This window comes from Scyliorhinus torazame, chromosome 5, assembly GCF_047496885.1.
Source record: "Scyliorhinus torazame isolate Kashiwa2021f chromosome 5, sScyTor2.1, whole genome shotgun sequence".
Taxonomy (NCBI): Eukaryota; Metazoa; Chordata; class Chondrichthyes; order Carcharhiniformes; family Scyliorhinidae; genus Scyliorhinus; species Scyliorhinus torazame.
The window spans coordinates 173,468,427-173,493,199 of NC_092711.1; the positions used below are offsets into that span (position 1 = coordinate 173,468,427).

Here is a 24,773-nt window from a genome sequence, read left to right on the forward strand (position 1 = left end):
TGGGTCCCTTTGTGTCTCTCCATGTCGGATAATCAGTTGAAGCCTCGACCACACATAGAAGACATGTACGGTCTTTTCCGCTGTGAATGGTGCAATGTTATTTTAGGCTGTCTCACTGGTTCAACCTCTTTCCACAGTCAGTGCTCTGGAACACACTTGTTCACATACGTGTCTCGATGCTTTTTCAGTGTCTTGAATCCAACAGAACAAACATTTCTCCTTCTAGAGTCAAATGCAGATAATGTTCAGCTCCCAAGGAATCAAGTGACTGTCAGATCTTGAAGTAACGTTTGAGATTTCTGCCTCTAATTCCTCCTCTTCGATATTTCCTGTAAAATGTTTCAAGACTCGATATATTAATAAATGTACTTTATTACAGAACCAGCAATAATCATAGAGTTTACAGTATAGAAGGCCATTCAGCCCATTGAGTCTGCACCGGCCCTTGGAAAGAGCACTCTACTTAAGCCCACACCTCCACCATATCCCCGTAACCCAACCTAACCTTTTTGGACACTAAGGACAATTTAGCAAGGGCAATTTAGCATGGCCAATCCACCTAACCTGCACATCTTTGGACTGTGGGAGGAAACCAGAGCACATGGAAAAAACCCACGCAAACATGGGGAGAATATGCAGATGCCGCACAGACAGTGACCCAAACCGGGGAGCGAACCTGGGGCCCTGGAGCTATGAAGCAACAGTGCCACCCAATATATCTAATCTGTGCCATGTAACAACACGAGACATACTCAGTCCGATATTAATCTACTGCCCCCTCAAATGTCAGTCATCTCCTGGGGAAACCAGCCCTTTCATTGTGAACATTGAGAAAAAGAGCATCCTTTTAGCCAGACAAATAAATGTGTCAAGATGTGGGAGCAAAGGATGTCAATGTCTTTAAGAGAGAGCGAGACTTGGGTCAACGTTTCCAGAGTCTGCACCCTCCCTGGATTCACTTCCTTTCTCTTCAGTGGCTCAAGTCACCAATTGAAGGTCAGAATGAGGAAAGAAATGGAAAGGGGGAGAAAAGAAAGTGTTTTGAAAATGAAAAATGAAATGAAAATCGCTTATTGTCACAAGTAGACTTCAATGAAGTTACTGTGAAAAGCCCCTAGTCGCCACATTCCGGCGCCTGTTCGGGGAGGCTATTACGGGAATTGAACCGTGCTGCTGGCCTGCTTGAAAAGCCAGCGATTTAGCCCAGTGTGTTAAACCAGACATTTGCTCACAGATGTTGGAGACAGGAGGAAGTTTCAGTCTGTGTGAAGTTCGATCAACAGTCACACAAAGCCCGCGCTTTGATTGGGTAGAGAATAAGAGTCCTTCCGGTGCTCTGGATTTCCCATTGGTCAACACTCATCAGGAAGGTCAGGCGGTGGGCTGGCCCTCGCACATGCGCATCATCTCCTCTCTCTTGGACATGCGCAGTCCCGGGGAGTTCATCGAGTGGCTTTCTCGGTCGAGCCAGCGCCGTCAGCCGGTTGCCTGGAAACCTTGACTCGAGGAGGTGGTGCGGAGGGTGGAGGGTAATATGTGGAGGGGAGTGGGGGGGTACCCGGTTTCCGCGTGCTGGGCCTGCGGACTGGAACCCGGTGACGTCACCGCGGAGCAGCGTGATTCCTATTGGCTGATTCAAGCAAGGCACTATTGTGACCTCGCAATGCGGAGATTGGACAATGAGTTTCAGGCAAAAACATCTTCATCTGGAACATCTGGGAGCAAATCAATGTCTCCCCCTGTCCATTGCTGTTCTCATTCTGGGGGGATAATGGTGACTTGCAGCAACTGAAGGGAAAGGAAGTGAATCCAGGGAGGGTGCAGACTCTGGAAAGCTTGGCCTAGGTCTCTCCTCTCTTTTAAAGACATTGACATCTTTTGCTCCCTCAGCTTGACACATTTATTTGCTTGGCTAAAAGGATGGTCTCTTTCCTAATGTTCACTTAAAGGGCTGCTTTCCCCAGGAGATGGCTGACATTTAGGGCAACAGTAAATTAACATCGGACAGAGAGATATCTAGTCTTGTTATATGGTACAGATTAGATATATTATTAAAAAAAAAAATTTAGAGTGCCCAATTCCTTTTTCCAATTAAGGGGTGAATTAACGTGGCCAATTAACCTACCCTGCACATCTTTGGGTTGTGGGGGTGAAACCCACGCAAACGGGAGAATGTGCAAACTCCACACGGACAGTGACCCAGAGCCAGGATCGAACCTGGGACCTTGGCACCGTGAGGCAGCAAGGCTAACCCACTGCGCCACTGTGCTGCCTAGATTAGATATATTATTGATGGTTCTCTATAAAATGCATTGATTAATCTTTCCAGTCTTGTAATAATATTTGTCACTTGGTACCAGATAACTTGTGCGTTGCTAAAAAGAGGGACATGCAGTTGAAGCTTTTCATCTTCACTTATCAGGATAGATGCAAGAATACCAAATTTCAAAAGGATCATTGTTTAATGCTTCAGAAAATAGGGTGTGATTGGTTGGTGAGTCAGAATTGATTGGGTGATACTTTGCTATTTTGAATGCAGTGACCTTTTGTGTATTGAGAAAAGGTGCAAAATTGTATTCCAGTACACCATATGATTATCAGGACATTACTTCTTGGACTGGAAGTGGTGAGGATGGACCTGTCGACCAGAATAAACCAGCATCTTCTGGGGAACTGGGAGGCTGTAGATTAGATACAGCAAAGTAAGAATGAAGGAAGAGTGTGTGAGTTTACTTTGGGGTACGAGTGAGGAAAAATGTTCTGCTTCTGTTCTGAATCTCTATTTTGTACTGACCAGTGATGAATTTTGTGAACTCCTTTTACAGGATATTGGAAGACAGAAATCTCAAACCCAACATCACAGGAACATCTGACAGAATCTCTTGATTCATTGGGACATGGAATATTATTGGCCTTGGAAGCTTCAGGATAAGTATCCTGCCTGGTTAAAAATATTATAATCATCAGTGTGACTGGGAAGGGTCTGAGACTCACAGACACTCTTGTGAGACTGTTCCAGTGAACTAATTGTGGAAAGAGCTTTTACCAGTTACACAGCCTGAAAAAACATCGCACCATTCACAGTGGAAAGAAACCGAGTTCTGTGTGGAGGAGACTTCAATAGATTGTTGAACCTAGAGAGACACAAGGACATCTGCGCAATGGAGAAATGCTGGAAATGTGAGGACTGTGGGAAGGGATTCAAAGGCCCATCACTGTTGGAAATTCATCAGCGCAGTCACACTGGGGAGAGGCCGTTCACCTGCTCTCAGTGTGGGAAGGGATTCACTCAGTCATCCTCCTTGCATACGCACCAGCGAGTTCACACTGGGGAGAGGCCGTTCACCTGCTCTCAGTGTGGGAAGGGATTCACCCGGTTGTCCCATCTGCAGACGCATCAGCGAGTTCACTCTGGGGAGAGGCCATTCACCTGCTCTGTCTGTGGAAAGAGATTCAGTCAGCTGTCCAACATGTTGAGACACCAGTGCAGTCATAACAGTGAGAAAAACTTAAAATGCTCTGACAGTGGAAGTGGGTTTAAAAACTCTGTGGACCTGATATTCCGCCAGCGCATTCACACTGAGGAGAGATTGTTTAGCTGTTCTCACTGTGCAAAGAAGTTTAAAATGTCATCCGACCTGCTGAGACACCAGCAAATTCACACTGAGGAGAGGCCGTTCACCTGCTCTCAGTGTGAGAAAGGATTCACTCAGTTATCCAACCTGCTGGTCCATCAGCGAGTTCACACTGGTGAGAAGCCGTTCACCTGCTCTCAGTGTGGGAAGGGATTCAGTCATTCATCCACCCTGCGGACACACCAGCGAGCTCACACTGGGGAGAGGCCGTTCACTTGCTCTCAGTGTGGGAAGAAATTCAGGGAATCATCCACCCTCCAGAAACATCAACGAATTCACACTGGAGAAAAGCCATTTAGCTGCTCTCAGTGTGCGAAGCGATTCACTCGGTTAGACAACCTGCAGTCACACCAACGAGTTCACACGGGGGGGAGGCCATTCACCTGCTCTCAGTGTGGGAAAGGATACAGTGAATCAACCACCCTGCAGAGACACCAGCGAGTTCACGCTGAGGAGAGGCCATTCCTCTGCTCTCAATGTGGGAAGGGATTTCGTGATTCATCGCACCTGCTGAGACACCAACAAGTTCACAATTGATTACAGGGGTTGGATTCTGCTGTTATTGTTTCTGCTTCAATCACATCCAGGACGGCATTTTGTTCATTCTAACAGTTGGTCAATGGGGATGGTGGAAGGTTTATGCTGGACTGGCCGGTCTCACGATATTTCCTCTCATGGGCTGACGCTCTTTGAGCCTTGTTGCAAATACCTGGCTTTAAAATTCACAAGGACCACAGAGTGAAAGAGTGTTTGGAAGTTCAAAGGTGTTTTGTTCCCATTTCTGTTTGGAACCTGCAAAGCATGCCTTGTTGCATTAGAGATGGACTATGGTGGTTACGTGGTTTTTTCATTAACTCATCTGGATGTTTCTCACAGAAGAAAATCATCAGGCTATGTGGCGCAAGTTGTCTGAGGGAGTCTTGGTAACTGATGTGAGACAGGGAATAGCTAACATTTAAGGAATTATTACATATTTATCAAGGGGTCAGTTAGCTCAGTTGGCTGGATGGCTGGTTCATGATTCAGAGCAAAGGAAGACCAAGAAATTATTAAAGACAGAGAAAACAGAATATGAGAGCAAACTGGCGAGAAACTTAAAAACCTACAGGAAATGCTTCTGTAGGTGTGTGAAAAGATTAGCAAAGACCAATGTGGGTCCATTCCAGGCAGAGACAGGCGAGTTTCTAATGGGGAATAAGGAAATGGCAGAGAAACTTAACAATGTGTGTCTGTCTTCACGGAAAAAGATAAGGAAATTGTCCCCAAAACACTAGAGGGCTAAGAGACGAGTGAGCTCGTGGGACTGAAAGAATATTATTCATGAAAAAGTAGCACTGGAGAAATTAATGGGATTGAAAGTTAATAAAGCTGATGCTCTACAACCCAGAGTGTTTAAAGAGGTGGCTGTAGATACATTGGTGATCATCTTTCACAATTCTATTGATTCTGGAGTGGTTCTTGCAGATTGGAAGATGGTAAATGTAACCCCACTATTTAAGGAGAGAGAGAGAAAACAGGGAACCACAGACCCATTTTTTCTTTAATTTCATTAGCCTGACATCAATAGGAGGAAAAGTGCGATGATCTATTTGAAAGAATGTGATAACATACAAATTAGGAGCAGGAGTAGACCACTCGGTCCCTCGGGTCTGCTAGGCTATTCCATAAGTTCACGGATTGTAACCTCAACGCCACATTTCCGACTCCCCCCCCCCCCCCCCCCCCCTCTCCACATCCACCCTGCCAATACACCTCAGGATCTTGTGTGTTTCAATCAAGTCACCTCTCACTCTTCTAAACTCCAGCAGATACAAACCTGGCCGGTCTAGCCATTCCTCATAAGACAACCCATTCATTCCAGGTATGAGTCCAGTAAACCTTGTCTGAACTGCAGCCAATACATTCACATCATTCCTTAAATGAGAGCAATACTGTACACAGTGCTCCAGATGTGATCCCACCAATGCTCTGTATAACTGAAGCATATATAACTCCTTACTTTTGTCTTCAATTCTCCTCTGCACATGAGCCTTCATCCACCCCTCTTCATCTCCCCGCCCATTGGCATTTCCTTCTATTCCCTTCTCCCTCATGTAGGTATCTAGCTTCCCCTTCAATGTATTCATGCTGTTCACCTCAACACTGGGTGGCATGGTAGCACAATGGTTAGCTCTGCTGCTTCACAGCGCCAGGGACCCGTATTCGATTCCCGGCTTGGGTCACTGTCTGTGCAGAGTCTGCACGTTGTCCCACTGTCTGAGTGGGTTTCCTCTGGGCGCTCCGGTTTCCTCTCACAAGTCCCGAAAGATGTGCTGTTGGGTGAATTGGGCATTCTGACTTCTCCCTCTGTGTACCCGAACAAGTGCCGGAGTGTGGCGACTAGGGGCTTTTCACAGTAACTTCATTGCAGTGTTAATGTAAGCTTACTTGTGACAATAAGGATTATTATTGTTTATTAAAGAGGTTTCTCATGAAATCCCTATTGGATTATTGAACCATTTCATAATCTTAAAGACTTCCATCAAGTCACCCTTCAGTCTTCTCTTTTCTAGAGAAAAGCAGCCCCAGCCTTTCCCGAGGGTGAAATGCTCTCAGTTCTGGTATTATTGTTGTGAATCTTTGTTGCACCTCCTCCAGTGCCTTTATTTCCCTTTTCGAAATGGAGATCACAAATGTTGACAGTGCTCCCAGTGTAGTCTAACCCTGGTTCTAACAAAACAAAGAACAAAGAAATGTACAGCACAGGAACAGGCCCTTCGGCCCTCCAAGCCCGTGCCGACCATGCTGCCCGACTAAACTACAATCTTCTACACTTCCTGGGTCCGTATCCTTCTATTCCCATCCTATTCATATATTTGTCAAGATGCCCCTTAAATATCCCTATCGTCCCTGCTTCCACTACCTCCTCCGGCAGCGAGTTCCAGGCACCCACTACCCTCTGCGTAAAAAACTTCAACTAAACAAGTTGAACATAACCTCCCTGCTTTTCAATTCTATCCCGCTAGAATGGAACCTATAGGGGCTCCACACTTTGTGAAAGATGTGAAGTTCTCAGAGAGGGTGCGGAGGAGATTTATGAGAATGTCAGGGATGACGGAGATGGAGAGACTGGAGCAGCTGAAATTTATTTCCTGAGATCACAGAATCTGAAGGGTGGGGATTGGGGCCATTCAGCCCATCAAGTCCATGCCGGCTCTCTGTAGAACAAATCAGCCTGTCCCATTGCCCTGCTTTATCCTCAAGTGCCCATCCACTTTCCTTGTGAAAATACCATCATCTCTGCTTCTGCTGCCCATGTGGGAAGTAGGTTCCAGGCCATTACCACTCGATTTACATGCACACAAGGTTCCTAGAGCACAGGAAGAGTCTATTTGGCCCATGCCAGCTCTTTGTACAACTCCCCATTTAATCTCATCGTCCGACAATTTTGTTTTCTTTTCACGAATGTGTTGAATTCCCTTTAGAAGGGTGCCGTCCAATCAACATCCAGCCCAATTTGTAGACAGTGAATTCCAAATCACAACACCTCACTGTGTTTTACAACAAATAATTGTGGCTATAGTGAGTCTGGAGTTTCACAGAGTATTCAAATTGTGTCAAAGACGTGATTACTATGCAAAGTTAAGGCTCAGTCTTCATCAATGATTTTGATGAGGACACAGAATGTAATATAATATAGTTTGCAGACAATTAGAACAGAATTGCATTTCCAAAGCACTTCTCGTGATCACTGGGCCTCCTAAAGTGTTTTACAGCCAGTAAAATACTTCAGAAGCAAAGTAACTTTTCTAATACAGGAAAATGTAGTTATGTGTAATAAAATTGTGTAATGAAATTTAGTTTTAAGATTAAGTCACTTTCATAGTGGATTCACTGTTTTAAGTAAGAAAGTCAAGGAAGCCCTTTTAACCTCTAACATGTGGCTTCCTGCAGCCATTTCACATTCTGTATCTTTTCTATATTAATTCTGTATTGATTGCATATCAAAAGCCAGTCATGAAACTAATGATTATTTCAGTAATTAACCTTGATTAAGTTTTCAGCAGTACTTTCAGGGTGGGTTGTGATTGTAAAAAACAGCAATACAAGAACACAGCTGTTTCGAGAAACTGCAGAGAGATCAGAAATTGTTTGAAAAAATAAATTAGTTTCTAATTTTGATAAGCTACAGGACACCATATTCTGCCAAGAATAAGTCTCATTGTTCAATCGATCAAGATTAGTGAGAAAGAAAACTCGGCTCCCACAAATTTCTTTTGAACCAGTTTATCTTGTATTAACCAAATGTATTGACTAAAGATTACTGTATTAATTAGCTACCAGTCAGTAATAGATGATTAAATAAGTAGTGATCCTTAATTGAGCTACAATTAATTAATCAATAATGAATCAGTTGTTGCAGTAAAATACGGAGTTTTATTTGTTAAAAAAATGTAAAAGCTTAATTGCTGTATGTAAAGAAATTGCTGTATGCAATGAGGATAAATGTTCTGACAAGAGAGACCTTCAAATTCTGATTAGCCTATATATTTGAAACTGTATGAATAAGGGATTGTATAGAATCAGATAAAGGGATAGTATGAAACAGTTCTATTGTATTCCTGTCTGAGATAATGAGAGAAGTGGTGTCAGTACTTAGGATCCAATTAACTTAATCCCATGACCAAAAGACCAATGATTATGTTACAACAGGCCAAACTCTGACGTGAGGTAATGGTCTCTTGGGGGACAAAAGTAGAGGTTCCAAAGGTCTTCCTTGTTGGCCAAGTACTGAAGACTCCCGAAGCCGAGTTCCAAGGAAATTACTGTCAAACAAGGAGCCAGACTCCCGAGGCTGAATTCCACAAGAATTACTGTCAAAGGAGCCAGAGAGGGTAACGCTTCTACAGACTGATCATCCGCATGAAGTTGGAAAAGTCAATGTCTTAAAGCTGATCAGTAAACCTTTTTCATTGAATAAGCTTTTTAAATTTGCAATCCAGAGAATTCTGCATTTGCCTTAATCGGTTAAAGTCTTGTCTGAACCAAAGTGAATTTATTAAATGGTACGTTGGGGGTTCTGAAATCAATTAATTTCCAAATAACAAGATTGGATGACAGAAATCTTCAATTTAAAAAATTGCATTTCTATAGCGCCTTTCACACCCACAGGACGTCCCAAATGCTTTACAGCCAATGAAGTACTTTTGAAATGTAGCCACTGTTGTAATGTAGGAAAGGCAGCAGCCAATTTACACACAGCAAGATCCCACACACAGCAATGTGATAATGAGCAGATAATCTGTTTTTAGTGATGTTGATTGAGGGATAAATATTGACCAGGATACCGGGTATAACTCTCCTGCTCTTCTTCAAAATAGTGGCTGTGGGAACTTTTACATCCACCTGAAAGAGGGGCAGACAGGGCCTCAGTTTAACATCTTATTTGAAAGAAGGCTGTTCTGATAGTGCAGCACTCCCTCAGTGCTGGGACGAGGAATGTTGGAACGTTTTGTCCTGACTGGGTCTCAATCTTCTGACTCAGAGGTGAGAGAGCTGCCCACTGAGCCACGGCAGACACTATCGACAATACAAAGATAGTAAGGGAAAGTTACCCTTTAAACCCCAACCCTTTGCCTCCAGTAAATCCAATAATAAAACCCCCAGTATAAATAACATGGATTTGACTGACAAATGTTGAAGTGTTGGTTTAGAACCACAAGTTTCAACTTCCCATTTGAGCCTCGGGCACCTTTCTGTCTCTACTCGTGTCAAAATTAAGGTGTTTACTTTGGCAGGAGGAATAGAGAAGCAGTACCATACTTGAGGAGAACGTTTTTCTCTCAGATGGTGTTTAGTCTGTGGAATTCTGTAACCCAGAGAGCAGTGGGGGCTGGGTCACTGAATATATTCCCAGTTTCGATTCCCGGCTTGGGTCACTGTCTGTGCGGAGTCTGCACGTTCTCCCCGTGTCTGCGTGGGTTTCCTCCCACAGTCAAAAGATGTACAGGTTAGGTGGATTGGCCATGCTAAATTGCCCTTAGTGTCCAAAAGTTGGGGTGGGGTTACTGGGTTACAGGAATAGGGTGGAGGTGTGGGTTTGGGTGGGGTGCTCTTTCCAAGGGCCGGTGCGGACTCGATCGGCTGAAAGGCCTTCTTCTGCACTGCAAATTCCATGATTCTGTATTCAGGGCGGAGTTAAACAGATTTTTGACAGATAATGGAGTCGGGGGTTATGGGGGCCAGACAGAAACGTGGAACAAAGAACAAAGAACAAAGAAATGTACAGCACAGGAACAGGCCCTTTGGCCCTCCAAGCCCGTGCCGACCATACTGCCTGACTAAACTACAATCTTCTACACTTCCTGGGTCCGTATCCTTCTATTCCCATCCTATTCATATATTTGTCAAGATGCCCCTTAAATGTCCCTATCGTCCCTGCTTCCACTACCTCCTCCGGTAGTGAGTTCCAGGCACCCACTACCCTCTGCGTAAAAAACTTGCCTCATACATCTACTCTAAACTTTGCCCCTCTCACCTTAAACCTATGCCCCCTAGTAATTGACCCCTCTACCCTGGGGAAAAGCCTCTGACTATCCACTCTGTCTATGCCCCTCATAATTTTGTATACCTCTATCAGGTCGCCCCTCAACCTCCTTCGTTCCAGTGAGAACAAACCGAGTTTATTCAATCGCTCCTCATAGCTTATGCCCTCCATACCAGGCAACATTCTGGTAAATCTCTTCTGCACCCTCTCTAAAGCCTCCACATCCTTCTGGTAGTGTGGCGACCAGAATTGAACACTATACTCCAAGTGTGGCCTAACTAAGGTTCTATACAGCTGCAACATGACTTGCCAATTCTTATACTCAATGCCCCGGCCAATGAAGGCAAGCATGCCGTATGCCTTCTTGACTACCTTCTCCACCTGTGTTGCCCCTTTCAATGACCTGTGGACCTGTACTCCTAGATCTCTTTGACTTTCAATACTCTTGAGGGTTCTACCATTCACTGTATATTCCCTACCTGCATTAGCCCTTCCAAAATGCATTACCTCACATTTGTCCGGATTAAACTCCATCTGCCATCTCTCCGCCCAAGTCTCCAGACAATCTAAATCCTGCTGTATCCTCAGACAGTCCTCATCGCTATCCGCAATTCCACCAACCTTTGTGTCGTCTGCAACCTTACTAATCAGACCAGTTACATTTTCCTCCAAATCATTTATATATACTACAAAGAGCAAAGGTCCCAGCACTGATCCCTGTGGAACACCACTGGTCACAGCCCTCCAATGAGAAAAGCATCCCTCCATTGCTACCCTCTGCCTTCTATGGCCTAGCCAGTTCTGTATCCACCTTGCCAGTTCACCCCTGATCCCGTGTGACTTCACCTTTTGTACTAGTCTACCATGAGGGACCTTGTCAAAGGCCTTACTGAAGTCCATATAGACAACATCTACTGCCCTACCTGCATCAATCATCTTAGTGACCTCCTCGAAAAACTCTATCAAGTTAGTGAGACACGACCTCCCCTTCACAAAACCGTGCTGCCTCTCACTAATACGTCCATTTGCTTCCAAATGGGAGTAGATCCTGTCTCGAAGAATTCTCTCCAGTAATTTCCCTACCACTGAAGTAAGGCTCACCGGCCTGTAGTTCCCGGGATTATCCTTGCTACCCTTCTTAAACAGAGGAACAACATTGGCTATTCTCCAGTCCTCCGGGACATCCCCTGAAGACAGCGAGGATCCAAAGATTTCTGTCAAGGCCTCAGCAATTTCCTCTCCAGCCTCCTTCAGTATTCTGGGGTAGATCCCATCCGGCCCTGGGGACTTATCTACCTTAATATTTTTTAAGACACCCAACACCTCGTCTTTTTGGATCACAATGTGACCCAGGCTATCTACACCCCCTTCTCCAGACTCAACATCTACCAATTCCTTCTCTTTGGTGAATACTGATGCAAAGTATTCATTTAGTACCTCGCCCATTTCCTCTGGCTCCACACATAGATTCCCTTGCCTATCCTTCAGTGGGCCAACCCTTTCCCTGGCTACCCTCTTGCTTTTTATGTACGTGTAAAAAGCCTTGGGATTTTCCTTAACCCTATTTGCCAATGACTTTTCATGACCCCTTCTAGCCCTCCTGACTCCTTGCTTAAGTTCCTTCCTACTTTCCTTATATGCCACACAGGCTTCGTCTGTTCCCAGCCTTTTAGCCCTGACAAATGCCTCCTTTTTCTTTTTGACGAGGCCTACAATATCACTCGTCATCCAAGGTTCCCGAAAATTGCCGTATTTATCTTTCTTCCTCACAGGAACATGCCTGTCCTGTATTCCTTTCAACTGACACTTGAAAGCCTCCCACATGTCAGATGTTGATTTGCCCTCAAACATCCGCCCCCAATCTATGTTCTTCAGTTCCCGCCTAATATTGTTATAATTAGCCTTCCCCCAATTTAGCACATTCATCCTCGGACCACTCTTATCCTTGTCCACCAGTACTTTAAAACTTACTGAATTGTGGTCACTGTTACCGAAATGCTCCCCTACTGAAACATCTACCACCTGGCCGGGCTCATTCCCCAATACCAGGTCCAGTACCGCCCCTTCCCTAGTTGGACTGTTTACATATTGTTTTAAGAAGCCCTCCTGGATGCTCCTTACAAACTCCGCCCCGTCTAAGCCCCTGGCACTCAGTGAGTCCCAGTCAATATTGGGGAAGTTGAAGTCTCCCATCACCACAACCCTGTTGTTTTTACTCTTTTCCAAAATCTGTCTACCTATCTGCTCCTCCATCTCCCGCTGGCTGTTGGGAGGCCTGTAGTATACCCCCAACATTGTGACTGCACCCTTCTTATTCCTGATTTCTACCCATATAGCCTCACTGCCCTCGGAGGTGTCCTCTCGCAGTATAGCTGTGATATTCTCCCGAACAAGTAGCGCAACTCCGCCTCCCCTTTTACATCCCCCTCTATCCCGCCTGAAACATCTAAATCCTGGAACGTTTAGCTGCCAATCCTGCCCTTCCCTCAACCAGGTCTCTGTAATGGCAACAACATCATAGTTCCAAGTAGTAATCCAAGCTCTAAGTTCATCTGCCTTACCCGTAATGCTCCTTGCATTAAAACATATGCACTTCAGGCCACCAGACCCGCTGTGTTCAGCAACTTCTCCCCGTCTGCTCTGCCTCAGAGCCACACTGTCCCTATTCCCTAGTTCTCCCTCAATGCTCTCACCTTCTGACCTATTGCTCCCGTGCCCACCCCCCTGCCATACTAGTTTAAACCCTCCCGTGTGGAGGGTTGAGATCACAGCCAGATCATCCATGATCTTGAAGACTGGGGCATAAGGCTCGAAGGGCTGAATGGCCTACTCCTGCTCCTCTGTTCTTGTCTGCAAATTTCACAGGATGTTCAATTCAAACCTGGTTCAGTTGATCCAAACCCAGAATTTATTCCAGCCCAGTTACAGAGGGCTCCAACATCAGCAGAATTAAACTCCAAGGGTCAAAATCAATATAGGCGGCAAGGTTGTGCAGTGTTTAGCACTGCTGCCTCACAGCACTGACGATCCAGGTTAGATCCCGGCCTTGGGTCACTGTCCATGTGGAGATTGCACATTCTCACGCTCACGCTTACATCACAAACATGTGCAGATAAGGGGATTGGCCATGCTAAATTGCCCTTAATTGGAAAAAAAATAAATGGGTACTCAAACATTATATTTTTAAAAAATCAATATGATTTGGTCCTAAACAGGAGCAACATAAGAATTATTCTCTCTCTCAAACTATAAATCTCTGTTATAGAATCCCTACAGTGCAAAAGGCGGCAACTCAGCCTACTGAGTCTGCACTGACCCTCTGAAAGAGCATCCACACTCCCACCATATCCCAATAATCCCTTAACCTCACCTACACATCTTTGAATACTAAGTGGCAATTTAGCGTGGCCAATTCACCTAACCTGCAATCTTTGGACTGCAGTAGGAAACTGGAGCAGCCGGAGGAAACCCAAGCAGAATGGGGGAGAAAGTGCAAACTCCAATCAAAATTGAACCCGGGTCCCTGGCATTGAGGCAGCAGTGCTGACCACTGCCATTGTGCTGCCTCATACACACTCCCTGCTACCTAGTTATTTTTACACTAATTCATCCCACTATTCTCCTCCTGCTTTCCCCGCAATTCTCCTCCCCTGAAGATGCTGACTCTCGGGTTCAGTCTCACTCTTACCTATTGCCCTCCCCAATGTGTCACCCAGGTGTCAAAATCTTTACACCTGAAGTTAACAAAATTGTTTTGTTAAGAGGGACGTCACAATCCGATCACCACCCAGGTGTACTTTGGAGACTGGACCCCTGATGAGTAATGGAGTTCACAGCGACCACAACTCCCCGCAGCAGGTGCAGGACTGCGCATGTCCACTGGAGAGGGTAAACTGCGCATTGGAGGAGCAAGGCGTTTCGTATTGGCCAAATAGCCGACGTTTCATGATGTCAACAGTGACGTCCGTTGTCCATTGTCGTCAGGCTCCAAATAACCAATGGAAAGACTGGAGGAAAGGGAGGAGCGGCTGCGCATGTGCAAGGAAAGGTCCAACCCCGGACCTTCCTGCTGAGGTGTTGACCAATGGGAAGAGTTAGAACCGGAAGGCCTCTTGTCCTCCATCCAATCAGATCGCGAGCTTTGTGTGAATGGCGATTGAGCTCACACAGACTGAAGCGTCCTCCTGTCTCCAACATCTGTGAGTAACTCTTTTATTGTCGTCACAATTATTACAGAAAACAATTTACAAGGCTCCAGGCCTCATTACACTTCAAATTGACGATTAAACACACTTCAAATTGACGATTAAACAGTCACTTAACACAAAACAGCTGCAAGGCACAAGGTCCAATTACATTTCACAGTAACGTTGTAACAGTCATTGAACACAAACAGCTGCAAGGCACAGGGCCGAAATACGTTTCCAGATACCAATTAACCAGTCACTTATCACAACCAGCCGCAAGGCACAGGCCCTACGCATAGTTCAAGTAACAATCGAACAGTCACATAACACGAACAGTCGTGAGGCACAAGGCCTCGAAACCCAACGACCATTCCAAAGAAAAAAGGAACAAAAAACCACAAGACACGAGTACATTTCGAGGTAACGGCCTCTAAACACATAAAACAAGCAGTCGCGAGGCACAAGGCCTCGGAACCACACGACCACTCCAAAAGAGATGAAATAAAAAACCAAAAATAAAATCCACAAAACACAAGTACATTTCAAGGTGACGACCTCTAAACACATAAGACAAGCAGTCGCGAGGCACAAGGCCCCGATACAATACGGCCGCTTCGGAAACAAATATGACCCACAGGGCCTCGGTACATTTTAACAGTGTCATATCAAACCCTATCACCAGGCACCAGGCCTCAATTCACCCCAGAAAAGATTTAACAGGATAGAATTAATCCCCGCTCACCCGCCCCCGTTCACCCCGCCCTGCAGCCGACACCCCGGGGGAAAGGCCCCTCCTCGCTAAGAGCACAGACCTCCGGAGAGCCAGACCCAGACGCGGCGGAGGAGAGAGGGTTCCCCCCTCCTGGACCCCGCCCAAAGGCACGGGACCATTCGGAGGGAGAGCAGTTTCACACCAACTAGCATTCCACCACAATTACTAATTACCATTTCAGGGTAACCCAAAATGAGTTGAATGTCATAGGCTGCTAAAGAAAACGAAAGCAAAGAAAACATGAAAACAAAATCCCTTAGTACTCATAGAAAAGTCCATAAAAAAGAGTCCATTAATTTTGCACGTTCCACATCATGACCCCGGCGCTCCAGCCGAAATTTCACAAGGAACAACATGTCCTCAAAGTCCTCCAATGGCAGCGGCCAGAGTCGCTCCAATGTTGGCAACAGTCGACAACGGGGAAGAAAGTCCCAGAGTCAGTCCCAACCGCCCACAGGGCGTCCAGGGGGGCCGAACCCCCGGAGACCCCAGGAACGGCAGCAACCCACCCCGGGCTGCAGGCGCGGGCCGGCCATCGGGTATCCACTCCCGGTTCCGACCCGCCGCTTCCAGCAGCCTATCCAGCTGCCATCCTTCCTCCATTCCTTCGTCCTCCATTGGGCGAACTCAAAACCGCCGACAGCAAACCTCGCAGTCCGAAGCAGCGTCTCTGCAGCTCAACCGCTGACTTGAAACACGACTGGTCGCAGTACTCCAAAACCAGTCTTCTCCCCTTCCCTCGGGGACCAGGAGCAATGGGCGCCGAGTTGCTGTTTCACCCCATCCAGGAAGCTCCCAGAGGCGGCCTGCCTTTCGAATCGGCCCGGGGGCGGACACCAAGCTCGCACACAACTGCCCAAGCCTCCTCCACTTTTCACCCCAGGAGTTTGGACAGTGTCGGCCGTAGCTCCCACAATCCCCCGCGCTGGGGAACCCGCTCTATCCGCTGCACGGGCGGGTGATCAGGTACTGCGCATGTCCAAGGGTGAGGGGAAGCTGCGCATGTGTGGGGGAAAGCCCAGCCCCTGACCTTCCTGTGAGGTGTTGGCTAATGGATAGAGTTAGGACCGGAAGGACGCTGGTCCTCCATCCAATCAGATCGCAAGCTTTGTGTGAATGGCGATTGAGCTCACACAGACTGAAGCGTCCTCCTGTCTCCAACATCTGTGAGTAAAACACTTTCTTTTCTCCCCCTTTCCATTTCTTTTCTTATTCTGACCTTCAATTGGCCACTTGCAGCAACTGAAGGGAAAGGAAGTGAATCCAGGGAGGGTACAGACTCTGGAAAACTTGGCCCAGGTCTCTCTCTCTTAAATACATTGACATCCTTTGCTCCCTCAACTTGACACATTTATTTGCCTGGCTAAAGGATGATCTCTTTCACAATTTATGGGCTGGTTTCCCCAGGAGATGGCTGACATTTAAGGGGATAATAAATTAATATCGGTCAGAGATATATGTCTAGTGTTGTTATAAGGTGCAGATTACAAATATTATTTATGGTTCTGTAATAACGTATATTGATATTTCCAGTTGTGTAACATTGTACTGTAGCTACATTATATATTTGCATTCATCTCTTTCCTCAGGGTGTTGTTGGTCTCTGGAATTCTCTTCCACAGAGATGGGAGGAGTCTGGGAGTCATTAAATATATTCAAGAATGAGTTGGACAGATTTCTGATTGACAAGGGAGTTAAGGTTTATGGGGAACAGGCAGGAGGAGGGATTTCTTTACTCGAGGATGTGATGAAGCTTTGGAATTCTCTACCCCAGAGGATTGTGGAGCTTCAGTCATCCAAGTATTTTCAAGACTGAGATTGATAGGTTTCTAAATATTGAAGATATCGAGGGATATGGGGATAGTGTGGGAAAATGGTGCTGAGGTAAATCAGCCAACGATCTCATGAAATGGTTGAGAAGGTTCAATGGGCCTGATGGCTGACTGCAGCTCCTATTTGTTATGATCTCCCTATCCTGGAGAGGAAGCATGGATCTGTCAATCAGCTTGAATCAGTACTTTCAGCATTAGATACAGCAGAGTGAGAATGGAGGGATAGCGTGTGGGATGGAGATTTACAATTTTTGCGAATGAGAGGGGGAAAAATGTTCCATAGAAACTAGAAATGTCTGTTCTGAATTTCTATCCTGTACTGACAGTGATGTCTTTCCCAAAATGTTTTTACAGGATAGTAGAAGAGGAGGAATTACAGACGGAAATCTCAAAGCATCATGTCTAAATCTGACACAGTCTCTTGATTCCTTGGGACACGAATATCATCGGCCTGTGAATCCTGAAGAAATGTTTGACTGCTGTGTCGGCTTCAAAATATTTTAAACATTCGTGCGACTTGAAAATCACCAACACACCTGAGTGAGAGTGTTCCAGAGCACTGACTGTGGAAAGAGCTTTAACCATTTACACAGCCTGAAAAAACATCACACCATTCACAGCGGGGAGAGACCGTACACGTGTTCTCTGTGTGGACGAGGCATCAACTGATTGTCTAACATGGAGAGATACAAGGAAACTTAAAGCATGGAGAAACCGTGGAAATGTGGGGATTGTGGGAAGGGATACAGGGCCCCATCAGAGCTGGAAGCTCATCGGCGCAGTCACACTGGGGAGAGGCCGTACACCTGCTCTAAGTGTGGGAAGGGATTCAGTCGTTCATCCACCCTGCGGACACACCAGGGAGTTCACACTGGGGAGAGGCCATTCACCTGCCCTCAATGTGTGAAGGGATTCACTACTTTATCAAGCCTGCAGTCACATCAGCGAGTTCACACTGGGGAGAAGCCATTCACCTGCTCTCTGTGTGGGAAGGGATTCACTCAGTTAGCCCACCTGCAGACAAACCAGCGAGTTCACACTGGGGAGAAGCCATTCACCTGCTCTCAGTGTGGGAAGGGATTCAGACATTCATCCACCCTGCAGAAACATCAGCGAATTCACACTGGAGAGAGGCCATTCACCTGCTCTCAGTGTGGGAAAGGATTCACGCAATTATCCAGCCTGCGAACACATCAGCGAGTTCACACTGGGCAGAGGCCATTCATCTGCTCTCAGTGTCGGAAGGGATTCACTCAGTTATCCCATCTGCAGGCACATCTGCGAGTTCACACTGGGGAGAGACCGTTCACCTGCTCTCAGTGTGGGAAGGGATTCACTCATTTATCCCACTTGCGGGTACACCGGCGAGTTCACACTGGGGAGAGGCCATTCACCTGCTCTGAGTGTGGGAAGCGGTTCAGTGATTCATCCCATCTGTTGAGACACCAGCGAATTCACACTGGGGAGAGGCCATTCTCCTGCTCTCAGTGTGGGAAGGGATTCAGTGATTCATCCACCCTCCAGACACATCAGCGAGTTCACTCTGGCGAGCGGCCATTTCTATGTTCAGTGTGTGGGAAAGGATTCACTCTGTCATCCATTCTGCTGACACACCAGAGAGTTCATACCAGGGAGAGGCCATTCATCTGCTCTGAATGTGGGAAGGGATTCATGCATGAACGCAACCTGCGGAAACATCAGCGAGTTCACATCCTGGAGAGGCCATTCACCTGCTATGAGTAGGGGGAGGGATTCACTGATACATCCCATCTGCAGAGGCACTGGCAACTTCACACTGGGTAGAGGCCATTCACCTGCTCTCCATGTGGGAAGGGTTTCCGTGATTCATGGCGCCTGCTGAGACACCTCACAGCGCTGAGGTCCCAGGTTCGATCCCAGCTCTGGGTCACTGTCTGGGTCACTGTCTGTGTGGAGTTTGCACATTCTCCCCGTGATTGCATGGGTTTCACCCCCACAACCCAAAGGATGTGCAGGGTAGGTGGATTGGCCATGCTAAATTGCCCCAGAATTGGAAAAAATGAATTGGGCACTCTAAATTTTTTTTTTAAAATCTACTAGTTACATCTAGTGGATTTGTCAAGCATGATTTCCCTTTCATAAATTCTTCGGTTCTTCGGCAATCTCGGTTTCTGCTGATTGACCAGAGGTCGCAGTCACATGATTGGGTAGTATGGATGGCGGTTCATCCTGAGTAGTTCTAGCACACATGGTACTGGCACATTGATGGGTGTCACTAACAACTGATCTGTGTCGTCGCCACACTCGCTCAGCTTCAGTTTGTACAATGGGGCACGGTGGCACAGTGGTTAGCACTGCTACCTCACAGCACTGAGGACCCGGGTTCGATCCCAGTCCCGGGTCACTGTCCGTGTGGACTTTGCACTTTCTCCCTGTGACTGTGTGGGTTTCACCCCCACAACCCAAAGATGTGCAGGGTAGGTGGATTGGCCACGTTAAATTGCCCCTGAATTGGAAAATAAATAATTGGGTACTCTAAATTTATATTTTTTTAAATGTTCAGTTTGTACAGTATAGGAATCAGGGTCCGTTTCCGTGAGACTAGGGATGGGCAATAAATACTGGCCCAACCAGCCCGCATCCCGTAAATGAATAAAAAAAGATTGAAGCAGAATCAGGCCATTCGACCCATCTAGTCTGCTCTGCCATTCAATCATGGCTGACATGTTTCTCATCCTTATTCTCCTGCCTTCTCCACATAACCCCTGATCCCCTTATGAATCAAGAACCTATGTGTCTTAAAGACACTCCGTGAATTGGCCTCCACAGCCTCCTGCGGCAATGAGTTCCTCAGATTCACCCCGCTCTGGCTGACGAAATTCCTCATCTCAGTATTAAGAGATTTTCCCTTAAGTCTGAGGCTGTGGCCTCAGGTTCTAGTTTTTCCTACTGGGGGAAATATTCTCTCCGTGTCCACTCTATCCAGGCCTCTCAGTATCCTCTAAGTTTCAATACGATCCCCCCTCATCCTTCTAAATTCCAACAAGTACAGACCCAGAGTCCTCAACTGTTCCTCATACGACAAGCTCTTAATTCCAGGGATCATTCTTGTGAACCTCCTCTGGACTCTTTCCAAGGCCAGCCCATCCTTCTTTAGATACGGGGCCCAAAACTGCTCACAATATTCCCAATGGAGTCTGACCAGAGCCTTATACAGCCTCAGAAGTACATCCCTGATCCTGTATTCTATCCCTCAAGACATGAATGCTAACATTAAATTTGCCTTCCTAACTACTGACCGAACCTGCACATTATCCTGAAGAGAACCTTGAACAAGGACTCCAAAGTCCCTTTGTGCTTCTGAGTTCCTAAGCATTTCCCCATTTAGAAAATATTCTATGCCTCCATTCTTCCTGCCAAAGTGCATGACCTCATACTTTTCCACATTGTATTCCATCTGCCACTTCTTTGCCCACTCTCGTTCAAGTCCTTCTGCAGCCCCCTTGCTTCCTCAATACTATCTGCATAGCTTTGTATCATCTGCAAACTTAGCAACAGTGCCTTCAGTTCCTTCTTCCAGATCATTAATGTATATTGTGAAAAGTTGTGGTCCCAGCACAGACCCCTGAGGCACACCACTAGTCATCAGCTGCCATCCTGAAAAAGACCACTTTATCCCCACTCTCTGACTTCTGCCAGTCAGCTAATCCTCTTATCAATGCCAGTATTTTACCCTGAACACCACGGCTCTTAACTTATTTAACAGCCTCCTATATGGCATCTTGCCAAAGGCCTTCTTGAAATCTAAATAGATCTCTTCCACTGGTTCTCCTTTGTTTAACTTCCTTGTTACATCCTCAAAGAACTCCAACAGATTTGTCAAACATGACTCCCCTTGACGAAGCTGTGCTGACTCAGCCCTATTTTATCATGCACTTCCAGATACTCCGCAATCTCATCTTTAATCTTACATCTTAAAATCTTACCAATGACCGAAGTCAGAAACGGGCCTATAATTTCCCATCTTCTGCCTCCCTTCTTAAACAGCGGTGTTACATTAGCCATTTTCCAGTCCTTTGGGACCCTCCCTGCCTTTAGTGATTCCTGAAAGATCACCAGGAATGCCTCCACATGGATGCCTTGTCCTCCCCTCAGCATGTTTCCTCCTCCTTGGGTTGAATTTCAGTTGTGCCTCCCGAATAACCCCCCAAAACCCCTGCCATTGCTGTTCCACTGTCTTCCCTGCGAGGTTCCCCTTCCAATAAACTCTGGCCAGCTTCTCCCTCATGTCTTTGTAGTTACCTTAATTCAATTTTAATACCGTTACACCTGATTCCAACTTCTCCCTCTCAAACTGCAGGGTAAATTCGTTCATATTGTGGTCACTGCCCCCGAAGGGTTCCTTCACCTAAAGTTCCCTAATCAGGTCTGCCTCATTACACATCACCAAATCCAGAATTGCTTGTTCCCTAATGGGCTCTACCACTAGCTGCTCCAAAAATTCCCTTTCTTGGGATCTGTTAACAACCTGATTTTCACAGTCCACCTGCAAATTGAAGTCCCCCATGATTATTCTCCCTCTGTACCTGAACAGGCGCCGGAATGTGGCAGCTCGGGACTTTTCACAGTAACTTCATTGAAGTGTTAATGTAAGCCTACTTGTGACAATAAAGATTATTATAAGATTATTATCATTAGCTCTTCAATAAACCTGCGTTGTTATCTGCATTCAACCCCACATGCTACAACTTCATTCTTTTGTCCTTAGTGTGCAGAACGAAAGATAAAAAGAATACTGGCGATGAGAAATGGATTAAATTATTTTCAAGCAAGAAAAGAAAATTGAAGTTTTCGATGTTGAGACAGACAGCAGGTCAGCAGATTTCACCTGGCATTGGATTGGTCAGGTTGTTGGTCACAACAAATAATTAACACTGGCCCCCTGAGGCGTTCAGGCTGCTGAGCTCACCACGTGTGCAGTTAGATTGAAATGAAAGTCACCATCGCCGCAGAAGACCATAGGCTGCTCTCCCCGTTTGAGAGAGAGCTGACTGGCGGTGATTTAACCTGAGGGTCACCACGCATCAGGGGCTGGATTCTCCGCCCCCCGATGCCGGATTCTCCGCCCCTCGATGCCAAAATCGCATTCGGCGTTGGGGCGGAGAATCCGTTTTGGTGTCGAAATCGGGATCACCGTCGGTTTTTAAATTCTCCGCCCCCCAAAAATAGATGTACTCGTGGAGTACGCCGCGCTGAGTATCCACCGCCTCAGGCCGTTGCCTGAGGCCCGCCCCGCAATTCTCTGACCCGACTGGCTGAATTCCCAACGGCGTGGGACTCTCATGGTCCCAGCCATACGGGAACCTCGCAGGGCGGCTTTGGACTCAGTCCGGGGCCGCCGCAGTCAGGGGAGGGCCGATCGGCGGGCAGGGAAGTGTTCATTCTGGGCTGGAGGCAATGTGTGCGGGCGGACCGGGGAGTGCGGGCAGCCGATGTGGGACACTATTTTGTCGGTCCACGTCCACGGGCTGAGTCCGCCGTGGAGCACGGCGCGGACGCTTAAGGCCGCCGCCGTGTACATGCGCGGTCTCTGACCCGTAAGTACTGGGGGCCGTACCGGCAGCTAGAGCTGCGACCCCAATGACAGCTCCCTGCTGCCACATCTGGTTCCAGGTTCTCGGGGTAGCTATCACCACTGGGCTTGTGGAATGTTTTGCTAGCGGGGTTGGGAGTGTTGCCATGGCGATGGCCTGGAAGGTCGTTCCTGTACATGAGGACTCGTCCATCCTCACCCATTCCGTGTTTGGGTCCTTTACCCATCTCCTCGCTCTTCCAGCCGTGGCTGCCCAGTGATAGTATTGCAAGTTCTTCTCCTTTGGAGTGTTGGGGATTGTTCGCTCCCTGCACCCCTATCGCTCATCGGAGAATCCTGCTCTGCTGACGATTAGCAGCACCACCCACAGCTGCAGACTGGCTGGCAGACCTGGTGGAATTTCTCCACCTGGAGAAGATCAAGTTCACCATCCGAGGGTCAGAGGCCATTCACCAACTTGTACCAGGATCTGTTTGAAGTCAACAACCAATACAATGGGGGATGGGGCACGGGAGCCAACAGGATCACAGGGAGCAGACAAGAAATGGAGAGGGGGAAGGGGGAAACTATCGGGGAAAGCGGGGAGAGGCCAGAAAACAACTGACCAGAGAGCCTAGAACAAGAGCACAGGGAAGGGAACTCCCAAGGGAAGGCCGAAAACAGGGAAGGGAGGGGGTGGAGTGAAGGGGGAGGGCACTGTCCACTTGCCAATAATACATGACTACAGACTGTACAGTGAAGGGCCCAGGAAAGGACCCTGAAACACCGATTGAAGGGGGCGGGGGGACCGTCACAAAGGAACAAAGGTTGGGCTTTTGCAAACTATCTTCTCTGCACAGATTTGTTCATTCTGTATTGTATAAAACTTTAATAAAAATTTTCAAAAACATTCTCAACTTTGCCCCACCCCTGGGGCTGTATTCTCCGTTTTGGAGACTGTGTCCCCACGCCGTCGGGAAAACTGTGGTATTTTACGCCAGGCAAACTGGCGTCAAAAGGCCACAGATTCCCAGCTTTGCTGGGGGTTAGCAGGGAGCGGTCGTTAGGGTCGCAGCTCTAGCTGCCGGTACGGCCCCCAGCACTTACGGGTCAGAGACCGCGCTTGTACACTGCGGCGGCCTGCAGCGTCCGCGCCGTGCTCCACGGCGGATTCAGCCCGCGGACGCGAACCGACAAAATAGTGTCCCACATCGGCTGCCCGCGCTCCCCGGTCCGCCCGCACACATTGCCTCCAGCCCAGAATGAACACTCCCCTGCCCGCCGATCGGCCCTCCCCCAACTGCGGCAGCCCCGGACTGAGTCCAAAGCCGCCTCGCGAGGTTCCCGTATGGCTGGGACCATGAGAGTCCCACGCCGTTGGGAATTCAGCCAGTCGGGTCAGAGCATTGCGGGGCGGGGCTCGGGCCATGGCCTGAGGCGGTGGATACTCAGCGCGGCGTACTCCACGAGTACATCTATTTTTGGGGGGCGGAGAATTTAAAAACCGACGGTGGTCCCGATTTCGACACCAAAACGGATTCTCCGCCCCAACGTCGAATGCGATTTTGGCATCGAGGGGCGGAGAATCCAGCCCCTGATGCGTGGTGACCCTCAGGTTAAATCACCACCAGTCAGCTCTCTCTCAAACGGGGAGAGCAGCCTGCGGTCTTCTGCGGCGATGGTGACTTTCATTTCAATCTAACTGCACACGTGGTGAGCTCAGCAGCCTGAACTCCTCAGGGGGCCAGTGTTAACTATTTGTTGTGCCCAACAACCTGACCAATCCAATGCCAGGTGAAATCTGCTGACCTGCTGTCTGTCTCAACATCGAAAACTTCAATTTTCTTTTCTTGCTTGAAAATAATTTAATCCATTTCTCATCGGCAGTATTCTTTTTATCTTTCGTTCTGCACACTAAGGACAAAAGAATGAAGTTGTAGCATGTGGGGTTGAATGCAGATAACAAAGCAGGTTTATTGAAGAGCTAATGATAATAATCTTATAATAATCTTTATTGTCACAAGTAGGCTTACATTAACACTTCAATGAAGTTACTGTGAAAAGTCCCGAGTTGCCACATTCCGGCGCCTGTTCAGGTACACAGAGGGAGATTTCAGAATGTCCAAATTACCTAACAGCACATCTTTCTGGACTTGTGGGAGGAAACCAGAGCACCCGGAGGAAACCCACACAGACACAGGGAGAACGTGCTCACTCCGTACAGACAGTCCGTACAAGCCAGGAATCGAACGTGGGACCCTGGTGCTGTG

The 24,773-nt window shown here is 47.3% G+C and overlaps 2 protein-coding genes across 2 annotated transcripts in view; both read left to right on the top strand.

Moving 5' to 3' along the window:
* The window catches only part of LOC140418049 (uncharacterized), a 54,973-nt gene extending 49,631 nt beyond the window's left edge, over positions 1-5,342 (top strand). The window contains 1 exon segment of the mRNA XM_072501476.1: positions 3,066-5,342. Coding sequence (XP_072357577.1) covers positions 3,066-4,172 — 1,107 coding nt within the window. The 3' untranslated portion in view covers positions 4,173-5,342.
* A 10,884-nt stretch (positions 5,343-16,226) lies between these two features.
* On the top strand, positions 16,227-21,644 carry LOC140422338 (uncharacterized). Its single transcript, XM_072507371.1, has 2 exons — positions 16,227-16,286; positions 17,307-21,644. Exon 2 carries the CDS (start codon positions 17,658-17,660, stop codon positions 18,693-18,695), a length of 1,038 nt encoding a protein of 345 aa, XP_072363472.1. The 5' UTR covers positions 16,227-16,286; positions 17,307-17,657; the 3' UTR covers positions 18,696-21,644.
* Positions 21,645-24,773: the final 3,129 nt, after the last annotated feature.

What these genes read in the sequence shown, in the direction of transcription:
- LOC140422338 (XM_072507371.1), top strand. Translation starts at nt 17,658, where the DNA reads ATGGAGAAACCGTGGAAATGTGGGGATTGTGGGAAGGGATACAGGGCC.